Raw genomic sequence first — 16,764 nt, forward strand, 5'->3', positions numbered from 1 at the left:
AACTTTTGACACATAAGCATAAATAATAACAAATATTCAATAGATATTTGCATTATCATTAGATAATAAGCTCCCTGCTAGAACAAACAATTGAAGGGCAAGAAATGAGAAATACTGAAGAAATCTCTAGAGCCTAGTACAATGACTTAAAGCTATTTGGTATGTAATAAACGCATGTTGAATTGAATGTAGATTTGTACATGGGGAGAAAAAGGCCAGTAAAAATAGTTTCCAAGTAAGAAATGGTTTAAACATTTGGTAGCCATAAGCAAATAATCTGTATATGATCCACTAGTTTATAAGTCTAGAAAACACTTCTTCCAAATTATAAACTCAAGGTTCTTGGCAAGATTATTGTATTTAATCTAGCCTGTTATTAACTCCAAAAAAGTAACAAAACTATGATTAGATGTTATATAATATATGTGGTGAAAGCAAATGAAAAAAGGATCTTCAGATACAAATACAGCAAACCTACAACACAATGTACTATGAATATAAAGCTTATACCACTTAATCTGTTAAAAAAGAGGACAAAAAATTGTGGGAGGCAAGAGGATAGTGTCTGTTTTCAATTTAAAAAAAACAACAAAGGACAACTTTGATGACAGTTTTTTATGAAAAACGTCAGCAGTACTAGAAATTACCCAACTAACTAGAATTTAGGGAAACAATGTATTTTGTTTATGATTTGTTGGCAACAAGACTTTACCCAAAAGCAGAAAAGAGGTACATATTATCAGTTGATACTTATTAACTACAAGGCATTTATAAATCCTTTTCTTCTTTCTTTCATTTCTACCTGACCGACTTCCCTAAAATGTTCTCTGAAATTAAGTGAGTCTAAGCCTTGTGGCTTAGACAAACAGATTACACTTTAAGAGAAGTCTCTGAAAATCATTCCCCTCAGGATCACTACTGAAATATAGTGCTAGGCACGTATATTCACTTACCACTTACATTCATTGTGCCTTCATTAGTAGGCATTAGTCATTTATTGATGATTATGATGACAACTATCAGCCTCTTCCCCAACACACCATCTTTGAGGCCCAAAGTGTCATTTGAGAAGATATCTGATTCGGGGGCAGCTAGGTGGTGCAGTGGATAAAGCACTGGCCTTGGATTCAGAAGGACCTGAGTTCAAATCCGGCCTCAGACACATAACACTTACTAGCTGTGTGACCCTGGGCAAGTCACTTAACCCCCACTGCCCAACCAAAAAGAAAAAAAAAGAGAGAAGATATCTGATTCATACTTGCAAAGTCAAATAGAATTAAATAAACATCAAAACACTGCTAGGATCCAGTTACACTGAAAATACTAACAATATTCTGTGGGCAGACATTCTGTGCTGAGAAATTTTCTTACCATATAAAAATAATTTTATAATATGTAGCATTTCACAGTCTTTCCTTAAAGAGCAGAAATTAGTACTGTGAACAGCAGTCAATCAACTGGAGTCACATCTACGACCTGGGTTCCCACATTCAATATGTCAGAATCCCACTTTTTAAATTATGTAAATCATTCAATTCTTCAATTCTGTTCTCTTCAGCTCTATTACTGGAGTAGCACTCAACTACATCAGTGCCTAATTAATATTCATGAAATATTTTAAAGATGAAAAATATTTAACTCTCATTATAGTTTTAATAAGCAACTTTTACCCAATTAATACAGAGGACCTTGGTTAGCATGTCATAACAAAGCATTATCCTTGCTACCTAATTAACAGCAAGTAATAGAATTTTGTGTACTAAAATCATAAACTATTAGTCACATTATTGATCATTTTTAATAAACATATTTTCACAGTAACATATCTTTGGAAATTAAGACAATTATTTATCAGTGAGTTTCTTTTGTTTTGTTAGTGATTACCAAGAAATAGTCCTAGAAAGGAACAAACTATACAGTAATTATAAATCATCAATAGTCCCTAGATAGTCACCCTGGCTCACTTAAGGAAAAGATTCAAAACTCAGTCCTATTTACTTGCCATAGCCAACTCCCAATCATTTATGAAGGCTGACATTCTATAGGTAAATACCCTTATAATTTATAGTTTCAAGTTTAGCAACTGATTTCACTTCCTCTTCAAAAAAGCAGAAACAAATAAATTAACCTGAACTGGCCTTTCTACCTTCTCTCTACCTCTACTGAAATAGCAATTGAAAAAATAAATTCTATTAGTCAAAAGGTAAATGAATGATACATGAAAGAACAACTGGTATACTTAATATGTTTAACACAATAACCACCCCTCAATATTGGATAATCACAAGATGACTACACTTTGTTTAGAAAGGAGGAAAGAAGGTATTACAGATAAGGAAATGGAGGCTCACAAAAAGATTAAGTGAGTTGCCTGTGGTCACACAGCTAATAAATTTCAGGGGCAGAAACTGGACCCAGGTCTTCCCTGACTGCAAGTTTAATTCTCTGTCCACATTCCAATTATAGGTCCTAAAAATGTAACAATTAAAGAACAATTCTAACATAATTCACGTAAAGGCCATCTGAAGAGTTAGATGTCACTTAAGTATTACAAAGAATTATAAAATCATGATTTTTTTTCACAGTGAACATATATTTCCCAGAATAAAAATGCTGTTTTATCAGAATTAAAACAAAAGCTATAAAATTCATAAGAAAATGATGCAAACATAAACACAATGTTAAAAGAACCAACTGTCAAAAATACATACACCCTCTGTCTTCCAGCCAAACTGACCAACTTACTGATCCCTGAACCAAGCATACTGCTTCCTTCTTCCAGGTCTCTTTGCCCTCAAGCCCACAGTTTCTCCCCCTCTTTCCTTCCAATTCCTAGATACTTTGGCTTCCTTCAAGGTTCAGCTTATGTGCCACCTCCTCTAGGAAACCTTTCATGATTCTCCTCCTCCACTTAGCACAATCTCTCTCCTCAAAGCATTTGTGCATACACTTATCTGTTTATAATGCTGTGTCCTCCCAGGAGAACATATGGTCTTTAGTGGCAGAGATTTTTTCCCACATTATCCTTGTAGCCCCAGCACCCAGAATAGTTCCTTGCACATAGCAGATACTCAATAAATGCTTTTTGGATCAGACTGAATAAATTATGAGCACTAACAGAAACAAAATCTCCTTATGATAAAATACCACAGACTATCCCAATGGTTTTGTTAACAATGGCTTTTCTTAAAATGAATATATTCCTTAAAATAAAGCGCCCAGGATGCAAGTCCCAAAGATGAAACAGAGCTGTCCAGGTTTTGTGGAGTGAATCAGCAAAAGAAATGAAGTACTTTCAAGTGAGTAGGCAGAAAATGGAGACATACACAAATCTAACTCCATGCTTCTCCCTCCCATGTGCTCCAAGATTGGGATTGTTTGGTGCTTTACCAAAATATAATTTTATTCAAGACATGGAGAGATTAAGGGGAACTAGAGAATAACTGCAATCTGAAAGCAAGACAAAAGAGCACCCCTGTACTCAACACAGCAATTCTTTCAATCGTTATAATAAAAATAAGGTAAAATCAGGCTCCTTGATTTGAGAGTGACTGTTCCATGGCGATCACAGAAAATCTTTACTATACAGGATTATTCACTGAATGTATTTGATTTAAATAAGATCAACAAAGCTTCGTTTCAAAAGGCCATCCCTGGGACATGTAATTGAATACAGGGCTGGCCTCAGATCAAGAAGACCTAGGTTCAAGTTCCATTTCTGAGTATGCGACTATTCACTATTCAGACTATATACTGAAGAGAGGATGCAGTCCTACATTAGTAGAGGTAGATGGGCAGGCAGTCAATAACCATTTTTCAAGGACTTATTGTGTGTCAAGCAAAAAGAAAGAGTTTTCTCCTGCAGAATTTCCCTACATTGGGGGCACTTCTCTGGACTTCTCTATCATGCCCCCATGCAGAGTGCCTTCCCTTCTCCCCACACATTTCACCTCCCTTCTGTGTACTGTCTTACCCCATTAGACTGTAAGCTCCTTAAGGGCAGAGATTGTCTTTTTCTCTTTCTTTGTATAACCAGTGCTTAATACAGCAACTGGCACATGATAGGAATTAAAAATGTTTACTGACTGACTTGCTGACTGACATTAATGAAATTATAAATCTAATCTGCCTCTCTCCCAATGGTACATGCAGAGAGATAGCTTTGTTATATACAGAACCTTCCTTTGTAATATGAGTACTTACTGCAATGGGACTTTACCTGTGGAATAATAAAGCATGTGTTAGAACCACAACTCTACTTACGGTTGAGTAAAGTCATGTGTAATGAAGTCAGAACTCTTGAAAAGTAGAAAGATGTCACTGAGGGTTTTACACTTCAGAGAACTATTCATTGCTATCCAGTAGGCATCCTAGATAATTAAACACATTCAATACAAATTTCTGTTAGTTGCCATAAATAAAATCAAGCCTATAATCAATCAACCCTGTATATTACTTCAAATGAAAAAAAAATTGAGATTGCTAAACTAGATAACAAATTTAGCCATCATTTCCTTAATCAATTTCAATGAGATGTATTTCTAAAGAACTTCTGAATTGCAGTAATTATCTCCAGAAGCCTTGTCCTTAAGTATTAGGATATGCTAATAAGAAGCCCTTTCTATGAGAATTACGCAAAGATGTTTTAGAGAACCTCAGCAAATGTGACCTAGGTACCTCCCAGCGTTTAACTCACTTAGGCTGTTTTTAAAAAAAAGGAAAGACATTTAAAGAACATACTCAATCCCAAGGGATCTAAGTGATCTGTGGAAGATGGGCATCAAGATCAAAGGTTCCCTCTCTCCAAAGGAGAGGGAATCTTTTACCTTCCTCTTACCCCTATGTAATAGTGGTTACAACACTTGGAGTCAGAGTTAGAGTACTTGGAATACCAGTTCCAAATGTTCTATAGAAGCAAGTGGAACATTCAAAGCTACTGAGAATGCTTCATGCGGACCTCTGAAATCTACAAACATACTTAGTGTACATGTGCAGATAAAGTAACAGAACAGACATAGAGCTAGCAAAACAAATCTATAAATGGAAAACTATTAGATTATCAAGATGCTGTACCTTAGTACATAGCAAATATTTATTTTGGAAAGGAGAATTACAAAAAATAGTCAGTTTCCAAGTATAATCAACTTTCAGTTTTCTGTCCTACCTGAAATATTACTATGGATAACTAAATAACAGATACTATGTGGAAGGGGAACTCTCTCTGCTCCCTAAAGCAAGATTCCTTAATGTAGTAAAGTTCCAACCTAGTTGAATGGGAAGGAATTATTTCTACATGGGTAAGGATTACCTACATGTAAATAAGAAATTGGCTGTGGTCAAATTCAAACCCAATTTTCATGAACTGTATTTATCTTAAGCTCTATCCTTGGTCAAAAATCTGTAAATGTTCTATTACTTAGCTTAAACTTCATTCAGTTCAAAGGAAAGAAAACTGAGATAAACTGCCAAAACGAAATCATGAACATTTCCATAAATACTGATGCTAACAGGGTTCAATACCATCAACACCCGCTGTTCCCTCCTGCCTTTCTCCAACATCACTTTTTACAAACTCGATCCCACCTCCTTCTTCTTCTTTAGGAACTTGCTCCAGGAATGGAGGACATTGTTAAGCAAGTATTCTAAGCTCTCTGGAGGCAAGGAGTTTCCCACTTTTGCATCAGTATCATGTACCAGCATAGTACGTGAGACATTATAAATGCTTGTTGCTTAACTGATAAATATTCAATCACTTTCTCTAAACTGGTTCCTTCCCATCTATCTACAAACATGTTCAGATTTCTCCAAATCTAAAAAATCTTTCATCTGATCCTTCTACCCTCCTCTATGCCCCCCAATCTTGATATCTGTGTGTGAGTGTGTGTGTGTGTGTGTGTGTGTGTGTGTGTGTGTGTGTTACCATTGTAACATCTCTCAAATATGTCCCCTTTCCCTCCTCTGAGACTGTCACTACCCTGGTACACTCCTTTATCACTTTAGACGTGGACTACTGCAACAGCCTGCTGGCTGGTTCCCCCACCTCAAGTCTCTCCCTACTCTAGTTCACTCTCCACTCAGCTGTCAAAGTGATTTTCCTAAAGTGCAAGTCTAACCATGTTACCCCCTACTCAATAAATTCTAGTGGATCCTCAGCACCTACAGGATCAAATATAAAATCTTCTGTTTGGCATTCAAAGCCCTTCGTGACCTGGCCCTCCCCTATCTTTCTAGTCTACATATATCATTCCCCCAACACCCCCCTCACACCCCGTTACACATAGACACATAGACACAGACACACAGACACACCAAGGACACTCCATCTCCTGGCTCTGGCCACTGCCACTGGCTCTCTCCCATGTATGGAATGCTCTCCCTCCTCATTTCCACCTACTGGTTTTAAAAGAGCTTCTTTCAAGCCCCAGCTGAAATACCAGCTTCTGCAGGAAGCTTTTCCTGATCCTTTTTAATTCTAGTGCCTTCCCTATGATGATTATTTCCAATTGCATATAATTTGTTTGCACATGATTGTTAACATGATGTTTTCCACTGGACTGTAAGCTCCTTGAGAGCAAGGACTAGCTTTTGCCTTTCTTTGTACCCTCGGTGCTTAGCACAGTGCAGGCATTTAACAAATGTGTTTTGACTTGATGACTGACTGATATTCCATATTTCTTGTTCTTTTAGGGGACAGATCTCTTGAAAAAAATATGTACAAGGCCTCCACTTCCTCATCTCCCACTTTCTTTTCAACTCTTTGAAATCTGGCTTCTTCTCACAACACTCTATTGAAACTTTTCTCTAAAAGGTTCCTAATGACCCCCGACTATCAAATCAAAAGGTTGGGTTTTTTTGTTTTCTTCTTCCATTACAGCATTTTCTTCAGCATTTCCTCTATTGACTTTCCTTCCTCCCCTTTTACTGGACAATCTCTTGTCACTTGGCTTCAGAAACAACCACCACTCTTGCTACCTTTTGTCTCATTCATTCACAAGATTTCAACTACCATCTCTACAGAGAGAGCTCTGATTTTGAAGTTAGGAAAAATTTCCTAACACTCATTCAATCCTTAAACTGGAATGGGATGCTTGGGAAGGTAGTGTGTTCTACTTTACTGGTCTTCAAACAAAGGTTAGATAACTTCTTTTCAAGTTTGTGGTCAGGATTCTTTTTTAGATATTGGTTGGGCTAGATGATTTTCGAGGTCTCTGCCAAAATTAAAATTCTGTGATTCTGATTCATTCCCAAATCTATATCTCTAGCTCTGACTTATTTCTTTTCTTTTTTAAAAATTTTATTTCTTTTCTTCTTCAAAAATTTTACTGGTCTTTTGTTTTTTAAACCTTTTATTTCCCCAAACCCTCCCTACTCCAACTTCTGCCCTATGGAATACTCCTTTGTCACCAAAAAAAAAAAAGACAAAATAAACTAATGCAGCAATGGAACTAATAGCATATGCAACATTTGGTATCTACTGGCTCCTCTACTGCTGTCAATGTCATCCTTGCCTCTCCCTCACTTTCATAACCAGTTATCAAAGCCCACTAATTCTTTCTCTACAATATCTCACTTCCATCACCACAGAAGGCTCATAATAATACCCACTTGGACTACTGACAAAGTCTCCTATTTCCACTTTTCCCTCCCCTCTAATCCATATACTTCACGGCACTGCCAGACTTTTTTTTATACAAAGACTTGGCTGAGTTATTCTGTTCAAAGTCTTCCGTGTCTCTCTATGGCCTATCAAGTAAACTTCAAACTCAAATTCAAGACCTTCCAGAGTCTGCCACTGCCATGCCATCTCAGTCTTCCTTCACATTACTACACATCTCAAACTATACTCCAGGCTAACTCTCTGTCCCCTGAATCTAATTTAATCCAGCAAGCACTCGGTAACAAGGGACGAGCATTAAGCATTTAGTTTGCAAGAACTTCATTAAACTCTGAGGATACAAAAACAAAATGAAAAAGAGTTCCGCTTCTAATGATGAAGATTAATGGTAGTATTCTTCTGGGGACGGGGGTATACAACATGCAAACACATAAAAATATAAATGATCACTTGAGAAGGTAGGAGAGAATATTAACAAAGGAAGATTAAGAAAAATTTTCCCATAGATTGGGACATAGGAGCTGAGCTTTTGAAGTCTTAAGAGTTGGAGTTGAGGCAGGAGTGAATTCCAGCCACAAGGGCAGCCTGTGCAAAGACCCAGAGGAGAGAGATGCCAAGTGTTTAGGGAAAAAGGAAATAAGATAGTTCGGGCTAGAACATAATGAATACGTAGTTGGAATATTTGGCAATAAGCCTGGAAAGGCTGGTAGGAAAGAGCTCAAAAGGAAATAAGTGCCCACTCTTTAGAGAATTACAAAACAAATCTTGGTCTATGACTGTAATATTATAGTATTGCACCACACGAAATAGCAAATAGGAAGAATTCAGAGAAACTTGGGAAAACTTCTATGAACTGATACAGAGCCAGGTAAATAGAGGCTGGAGAACAATTTACATAATGATCACGATATTATAAAGGAAAACAATACTGAAATAATTCAGAACTCTTGCCAATGCCGTTCACATAAAATTTTAGTCTGCCTTTAAAAAAAAAAGAAATCCATTCATGAACCTTTATTACTACATTGACAATTTAAGAGTTAAGTGTTAAGAAAACAATTTTTAAAAGCAAACTCAGTTCTAAGTCCCTCTATTTCTAAGTCCTGTGATATTTTAATTCTATTATTTTCAAGACAGAAACATTTCTCTGTATATTGAGGTGGATGGCTATGGGTTAGGGTTAGGGTTGTTTTGAAAAGGACAGAAACTACCTTTCTGAATTCCAACACAGTTTAGAAACAAAATTTGAAACTCCTTCTGGCAGGATTTTGTATCACACTCAGAACAATATAAAACCAAATAACAAAACAAAAGGAAAAAAAGAATATAAAACAGAGAAATGGCCACAAGCTTCTAGAATCAGAAAACTGATCAAACCAAAAGAACAAAAGGGGGGGATATTAAAATAAGGAATGATAAAACAACGAAAAAGAAAATCTATGCCCTTACCCTTGGTGCACTCCAGTTAAGTTTAGGAAATACACTACCCCCCAGGGAATTAATGGCTTCTTGAACTTTAATAGCAAACTCAGGAAACTCTGGTGCCTGAAGAGAAAAAAGAATAATTTTGTCATGTCATTCAGTTTATTGCACTAAATATATAAACAGTATTAAGAATAAGGTAATAACAGATATTAGAAAGAATTCAGAACACTGGAGTATCAACATTAATTAAACCAAATTAAACCAATAATTAAGATACACCCAGGAATAAGGGAAAGGAAAATATTAGAAACATTTAATAAAATACTGATAATCGAAGTCAATGTACAATATTTTATTCAAAGCAAAAATAAAACTTATTAGAAATCTCTGAGTTGAGGAAAAAAACAAACTTTGTTACTCTTAGTAAATTTGCCGGTATGTACAACCAGGATTTTTTTTTTAATGAGACATGATTTATGTAATGGTATATACGTTGCAAAGGGCTGGGAGGTAAGCTGGCCTTCAGAATGCTCAAAGCCAGTCAAATAAAATCCTATGTTTGAGAAAAAAAGTCAGCATCTTGGATAAATTCCAAAGACTTTTTAAGAATGAGTAATAAATGATGCTTTAGTATGGTATTTAAACATTGCTATTTTCAGAAGAGATTTTTATAAACAAAAATCAAAAATAGCACCTTGGTGAAAAGCTAAAATGTTCTTTGCCTATTTGATTGCTTTTAAAATGCATGTTTTACATGCTCAAGAGATTATAAAATTTCTAACAGTTCACCTCAATTAAACATGCACTTCAAACACTTTAGTTAAGAGAACTAAAGTTGACTAATGCTACTGCTACACCTTGTATTTATATTTCAGTCAGTAACAAAGGGAGCTACACGGAAATCAACTTGTGAAAAGGTAAGTAAGCCATTAAAAGAAGAAGGATGGAAGAGGGGGAGGGAAAGAGGGTGGAGAGAGAGAGAGAGAGAGAGACAGACACGTGTTTTAAGGTACAAGGTCCACAGAGACAGTGCAATAAGCTTGTTTTCAACTGCTGCCTCCTTGTGGAGAACTGTTGTTTCTGAATAAGGATCCAAGACAATTCTGAAGGACTTAGGCTGAAAAGTGCTATCCATCTCCAGAGAAAGATGGAGTCTAAAAGCAGATAAAAGTATACCTTTTTTTTACTTTATTTTCCTTGGGGATTTTTTTTGGTCTGTGTTTTATTTCACAACACAACTAATATGGAAATATGTTTGACATGACTACACACACATAACCTGCATCAAATTGCTTGCCTTCTCAAGGAAGGAAGTGGGAAGAGAGAGAGCAAGAGAATTTGTAACTCAAATTAAAAAAAAAGTGTTACAAATTGTTTTTAAGTGTAATTGAAAAAAAATTTCAAAATAATTCTCTACCAGCTATAAACATTTCTCTAATGGGCATATGATAATTATTATTTCTCATTAACTACATTACATACAAGTAATACCACAACATATAGAATTTCAAGGAACCTACAGAAAAGCAACAATAACTTTCCTTCTCCTCTGATCATAACAAACGAGAAAAGCCCAGGTCTTATGCACTGAAGGAATCTGTGGGCCTCAGGAAGGTCTAGATAAAATCACTGGTCTTGAATGCAGAGCGAAAAAGGCATTTATTAGTTCAACATCCTTATTCTACCCCACAAGATGCAGAGTAGAGTAGTGGATAGAGGAGTGGCCTCATAACCAAGACAAGCAGCTCTAAGTCCTACTTATGAGGCACATAGGTTGTATGACTCTGGCAGTCACTTAACCACTCAGCACATCTGACAGCTCTCTAGGCCTTCACTTTGCAGAGAATGTGCCAAACCTGGGAGAGAGTTTCCTCACCTGAAAATTCCCTATACCAAGGAAATCACAAATCTATCCCCTGTCCTTCATTTTACAGATAAAAGACAAGGCCCAAAGAGCGAGCAGCCCAAGTTACACAAGTGGTAATTGGCAGAACTGGGACCCTAATCTATATGTTCTTCCAACTCTTCTTGCACTATGCCTCTCACCATACCTCATCAGAATCAACAGAGCTTATCAAGCCATACAAGAAGTCAGTTACTCATGGGTTTCTAGTCATCAGGCAGCTTTTAATTACCGCTAAATATACTTCTTTCTATACCTGTGTGATGTATGTACAAGACTGGCATAAGCCAAACTGATGAGGTCTGTCAGGGCATGGGTACGTTCTCTGCCTGGGACATGCATCTACAATGTAAAAAAAAGCACCAAATACTTTACCTGTAAAATTGGACAACTATTGCCCATTTTGGTAATTTATTGTGGAGATAAATGATGATCAGAATGAACGTCTAAAAAATCTCTAGGGATAATAAAGCCCTAGGCAGAAAAATGAAAGACTGAGGGGCAGCAGTCATGTTTTCATCACTAATAATGTATTCTAGAAAAGAAAGATGGATTTGACAATTGAATTGCTGACTAAGATGATGTTCAGATTAAAGGATTTGGCTTTTTGGATTTTTCTTGGATTAAGACAAAACATAATGAGCTTATAGACAGAGACAAATTTTATCTGACAAGGACTGGAAATAATGTACCCTGGACACTTATTGCTTTAACCTAGAGTTCTTTAAATGTAAAGTGGAAGGGAAAAGAAAACCATGTCCACATGAAATTCTAAACAATGCAAATGGCTCCAATGGACTTCTAGACCCTGTAAAGAGTTACAAGCATGAGGGAAGAAAAGCAGTGATAGAATCCAGTAATTCACAGGAAAAAGTAACTAGAAAGAACAGAAACATCATGGACACTCAGACGTTTATAAGCCAATGCACAGAGTATAGTTAATCAATATTGTGAAACCAAGATCTCAAAACAAGGAAGCTTTCTTTGTATCTCTAGCACCTAGAATGGTGCCTGGCATATAGCGGGGTACTAAAAAATTAAGCCAATACAACCTTTTAGCTATCAGTGAGACCTGCAAGGATGACTGGAATATGGCAGTGGAAGAACACTATTCATGTACTGAGATTCATGCTGCTTATGTTTCCTATTTGTTTTATTTTATAGGGTGGCTCTCTAGAAGTGGGAGGGGGAAAGGATAACGGGGAAAACTATGATGACATAAAAAACATTAGACTTCAATCAAACTTTTTTTTTAAGAAAAAGAGTATTTTTTTTAAAATTATAGACAAAAGAGACTAAAACCAAAGCACCGTATGCACTGAATATGGTGATCCATGCCCATAATCCTTCATGCTGGTAGCTCATTTGAGCTCAAGAATTCTGAGGCTATAAAATCAATGGGAGTATCTGTATATTCCATACTGTATAATACCAGTATGGTAAGCCCCTGAGAGCAGAGGGCCACAAGGATGTCTAAGGAGGGTCAAACCAACTTAGGTCAAAAATGGCACATCAAAGCTTCCATGTCAATAAGCAAGAGGATCAGCCCACTCACGACCACTGCACTTTCAGCCTAAATGAGACAGAGAGACCAAGACTAAAAAACAAAAGCCAGCACCTTATGTCAAAAATATACTCCTGTTCTGTAAAAACATATAAACCTGAGGAGGAAAACACAGTAGGAACATTTGGGTAAGAACAAAAGGAAGAGGAAACAAATGGTATCAGAATGGGAATGTACTACAGATACAGTGGCCAGATGGAATGAATGAATGAGAACTCTAAATTTATGCTTCTTTAAAATAAATGAGGCCTTTCAAAGGGCTATCAAAATGTGCATACCCTTCGACCCAGCAACAGCACTCCTAGGGCTATATCCCAAAGAGATCACACAGATGGGAAAGGGACCCACATGTACAAAAATATCCATAGCAGCTCTTTTTGTGGTGGCAAAGAACTGGAAATTGAGAGGATGCCCATCAATTGGGGAATGACTGAACAAGTTGTGGTATATGAATGTAATGGAACACTATTGTGCTATAAGAAATGATGAACAGGCTGACTTCAGAAAAACCTGGAAAGACTTGTATGATCTGATGCTGAGTGAAATGAGCAGAACCAAGAGAACTTTATACACAGTAACAGCCACGTTGCATGATGACTAATATTGATAAACTTAACCCTTCTCAGCATTACAAGGATCTAAGACATCTCCAGAGGCCTCATGATGGAAAATGCTATCCACATCCAAAGAAAGAACTATGGAATTGAATCGCTATCATTTTTTTTCTCTTCTGTTGAGTCTTGTTTCCTCTTTCTGATGGTTCCTCCTATTGGTTTTAATTTTTACTTACAACACCACTAATGTGAAAATATGTTTAATAGTAATGTAAATGTATAGCCTATATCAGATTGTACGCTGTCTCGGGGAGGGTGGTGGGGAGGAAGGGGGAGAAAAATTTTAAACTGAAAAGCATAGGGAAGTGATTGTTAATAAATCAAAATAAACTAATAAAAAAAATAAATGAGGCCTCTTTTTACTGGAGAGATAGGGAACTATGGGCAAAGAATACATCACAAGTTGTCAGATGTTTGCTCTGGTGATGGGTTTTAACAATCTTTTCTTTGCTACAGTGGTGCTAAGTTCATGAATTGACTATGATATTTTTAAAAAGGCACCTATGAAACAGTTAAAAAATAAAACAAATGAGGCACCCAAAACTGACTCTAGTTGTAGCCCAAAATGGAGCAGAAGCTTGTCAGCTTGTACTCATGATTCTAAGTCACCTGTACTCATAGTTAATGGAATGTGAAAGAACCAATGTGGCACCTGGGGGGGGGGGCTTGTTTTAATCTACTACAGTAAAAGCCTCTTCATAATAACAACTGTTTTCTTTTGTCTCTATAATTCCAGCACCAAGCTCAGAGGCTAGCATATAGCAAATATATAGTAGTACAAGTAGGTTAATAAGCACTTGCTGAATTTAACACACTGTCCTCTTAGGTTGGAATAGATAATGCTAATGAAAAGCTACACATATTAAATTTCAGCAGCATCTCAATTATTATAGTTCATCCTACCCATTGTCAACCAATATTGGGTACAGTACCAGAACCACATTTATTTTGGAAAATTAAAAGTATACCCAAATATTAAGTTATTCTGCCAAAAAAAATCATGACATATTTTCACTGGCTGTGTCCCCCATGGATTGAATGCTCTCCTTCCGCATCTCCACCTCCTGCTTTCTCAGCTGAAATCTCACCTTCTACAAGAAGCCTTTCCTGGTTTCTCCCCTTAATGCTGGTGCCTTCTTTCTGAAACTACCTCCAATATATACCTTGGATGTACTTAATTGTTTGCATTCTCCCCCCATGAGAAAGTGAACTCCTTGAGGGCAAGGCTAGATTTGCCTTTCTTTGGATCCCTAGAGCTTAGTACAATGCTTGGTACTTAATAAACATTTAATAAATGCTTCTTGACTGACCAACTGTATTTTTAAAACGTAATCACCCTCCCTCTCCAAAGCAAATACAGGGCTTATCAACAGAACATTCTAACAAAAAACCTGTTGGTTTATTATTATGTCCAATAATTCTGGTAACTACATACTGTATGTATTACATAGACATGTTTAAGGATTATTTTCAAATCTGGCACTTTGGTCTACAAAGGATTTCTGATATTTTTCGACGCTGACACTATTTTATATTCACCAAATTGGTATCCCTTTTGTGTAGGATTTTATACACGACACTGGTTTTTCATTTGTCTTTAATGAAGGTTAGAACTTTAATCACAAACTGACTATGGGATTACCCATAGCTCTCACTTTATTAAATAGACTGCTCTGCAGACCTCTAGTGGAACAATTTTTTTTAACCTAATGTGGATTTGCCTGAGATGGTGGGGATAAGAGGGAGAGAGGAATGCAGAAAGAAGGGATGCACAGGGGGAGGGAGGGAGGGAACCAGCACATGGTTCAGGGACATGTGGGAGGGCAGGGACAGAGAAGCAAGAACGGGAGGAAGAACATGTGAGGGCCAGGCAAGTCACATAGGGGCCTGGTCAGAACAAGAAGAAAACATGCAGGGAACAGGCAAGTGAGGAACAGAAAGAGACGCAGACAGGTGAGGACAGGTGACACCAAGGGCTAGAGACAGACTGATTCACAGTACCCAAGCACAGAGAGAAGACAGACAGGCAGGGCTGGACACAAGGGGCAGGTGGGCAGGCAAGCTAAGGAGGGCAAAGGTCTCTCTCTCAATTCTGGAGGTCTCAAACCAAGCCCCCAGTCTGGCCTGGTGGCAGCGGCAGCCTCTCCAAACACTCACTCTTCGGCTTTTACTTGGAGGGGGTTTTTGATAGGGGAATGGAAGGATGCAGAGTGCTGAGCTAAGGGGCAGGAGCAGAGAAAGAGTACAGTACTATGTGGTAAAGGTAATACAGGAGTTTTTTTGGAACACAAATTTCTTTCAGAATTCTTTATGTAAAGTCAAATTTATATAAGGTGAGAACTGTCTGTACTTTTATTCATTTAATACATAACAAGTAAATGATATCTTCAAGTGACCTGTGCCCTTAAATTTTTTTTTTAAGCACACAGTGGAGGTTGGGGGTAGGGGGATTAGAAAGAAAAGAGTTTTAATAGAGGAAATGAAGTTATTAATGTGTCAACAAGGTTTTCATAAGTGATGATTCCTTCACAAAGTCTGAACCTTTCTCTGATGAATCAGAAAGGATAATTCCACTGGTTAGGCTGAAAATGGGCCACACCCCAGGATCTTTAAATAGCTAAGCCCAGAAGGAATTCCAGTGAGTGCCGGCAAGGAGCTTGGGGAATAGAAGGCTTCTCTTCCCTAATCACTCCTCTCCACCTAACCCATCCAGATAGCCGATTCAAGAGAATCTGAGGCAAGGTTCAGGCAACAGACTCACACTACATTTAGACATGGTTGTAGACAGTCCTTCTAGGGAAGTAGCTACAAGTGGGACCTCTGGCAACAGAAAAGAGAGCTAGCCATATATTCAAAAGAGAGCTAACCCTGACAACGGAGATTCATGCTGTAGAGAGAAGGCCCTTGGGAGTCCATGGAGCAACCTATCCAGAAGATATGCTACACACAGAATGAATTTATAAGGATTCCACAGAGAGGGACAAAAAAGGCTCCCAAGACCCCCCCCCAGTCCCAGAGTTGTGAGTTGCTTTGGTCATGTGTTCCCTACGTGTGTGCCTCCATTACTCTGTTATTATGCACATTCTTCCCACAGACACTAGGTTTACTGGTGGAAGAGTTCACCAGTTATGAAGAAAACGTTTTGTAGCTACTGTTCTTACTTTGCCATCTTAGTAAATGTATTTGCTGAGCGTTAAGTCCGTCTCTCGATGATTACTGATGGGAAGCACAGGAATGGGAACTCATGAGCTATATAATATCAGAGGTGCAAACCCTACCGGATATCCTTAGAACCTAGAGGAGTGGCTGCCGCTCTTCAGGGACCCGACTGGAGAGTGAGAGTGAAAGTCAGGGGAACAGCCCTGGAGGGATGCCACACATAAAACACCAACAAAATTCTGCACGTTGGCTTTGTCACAAAGACACTTGCTGGTAAGTCAAACAACAGACAAGCTCTTATAAAGTATCTACCACATGCTAGGCACTGTGCCAGGTGCTAAAGCTAGAAGATGAAAACAAAACTGTTCTAGTCCTCAAGGAGCTAACATTCTACCTTCGAAACAACACTACACATACAAGAATTTATCAAATAAACACCAAGTAAACATGAGATAATCTGGAGGGGGAACACTAGCAGCTGAGG

At 37.6% G+C, this 16,764-nt stretch overlaps 1 protein-coding gene across 2 annotated transcripts in view; it reads right to left on the minus strand.

Annotated features, from left to right (window-relative positions):
• Positions 1-16,764, minus strand: part of CDC123 (cell division cycle 123) — a 95,083-nt gene that overhangs the window by 50,981 nt on the left and 27,338 nt on the right. For both annotated transcript variants that reach the window (XM_020999689.2, XM_020999687.2), the window contains 2 exons: positions 9,065-9,160; positions 4,264-4,370 (listed from right to left, as the gene is read on the minus strand). In XM_020999689.2, coding sequence (XP_020855348.1) covers positions 4,264-4,370; positions 9,065-9,160 — 203 coding nt within the window. The remainder of the gene's footprint in view (positions 1-4,263; positions 4,371-9,064; positions 9,161-16,764) is intronic.

The sequence above is a fragment of the Phascolarctos cinereus genome, unplaced genomic scaffold (genome assembly GCF_003287225.1).
Source record: "Phascolarctos cinereus isolate Bilbo 61053 unplaced genomic scaffold, phaCin_HiC Scaffold_1;HRSCAF=81, whole genome shotgun sequence".
NCBI lineage: Eukaryota > Metazoa > Chordata > Mammalia > Diprotodontia > Phascolarctidae > Phascolarctos > Phascolarctos cinereus.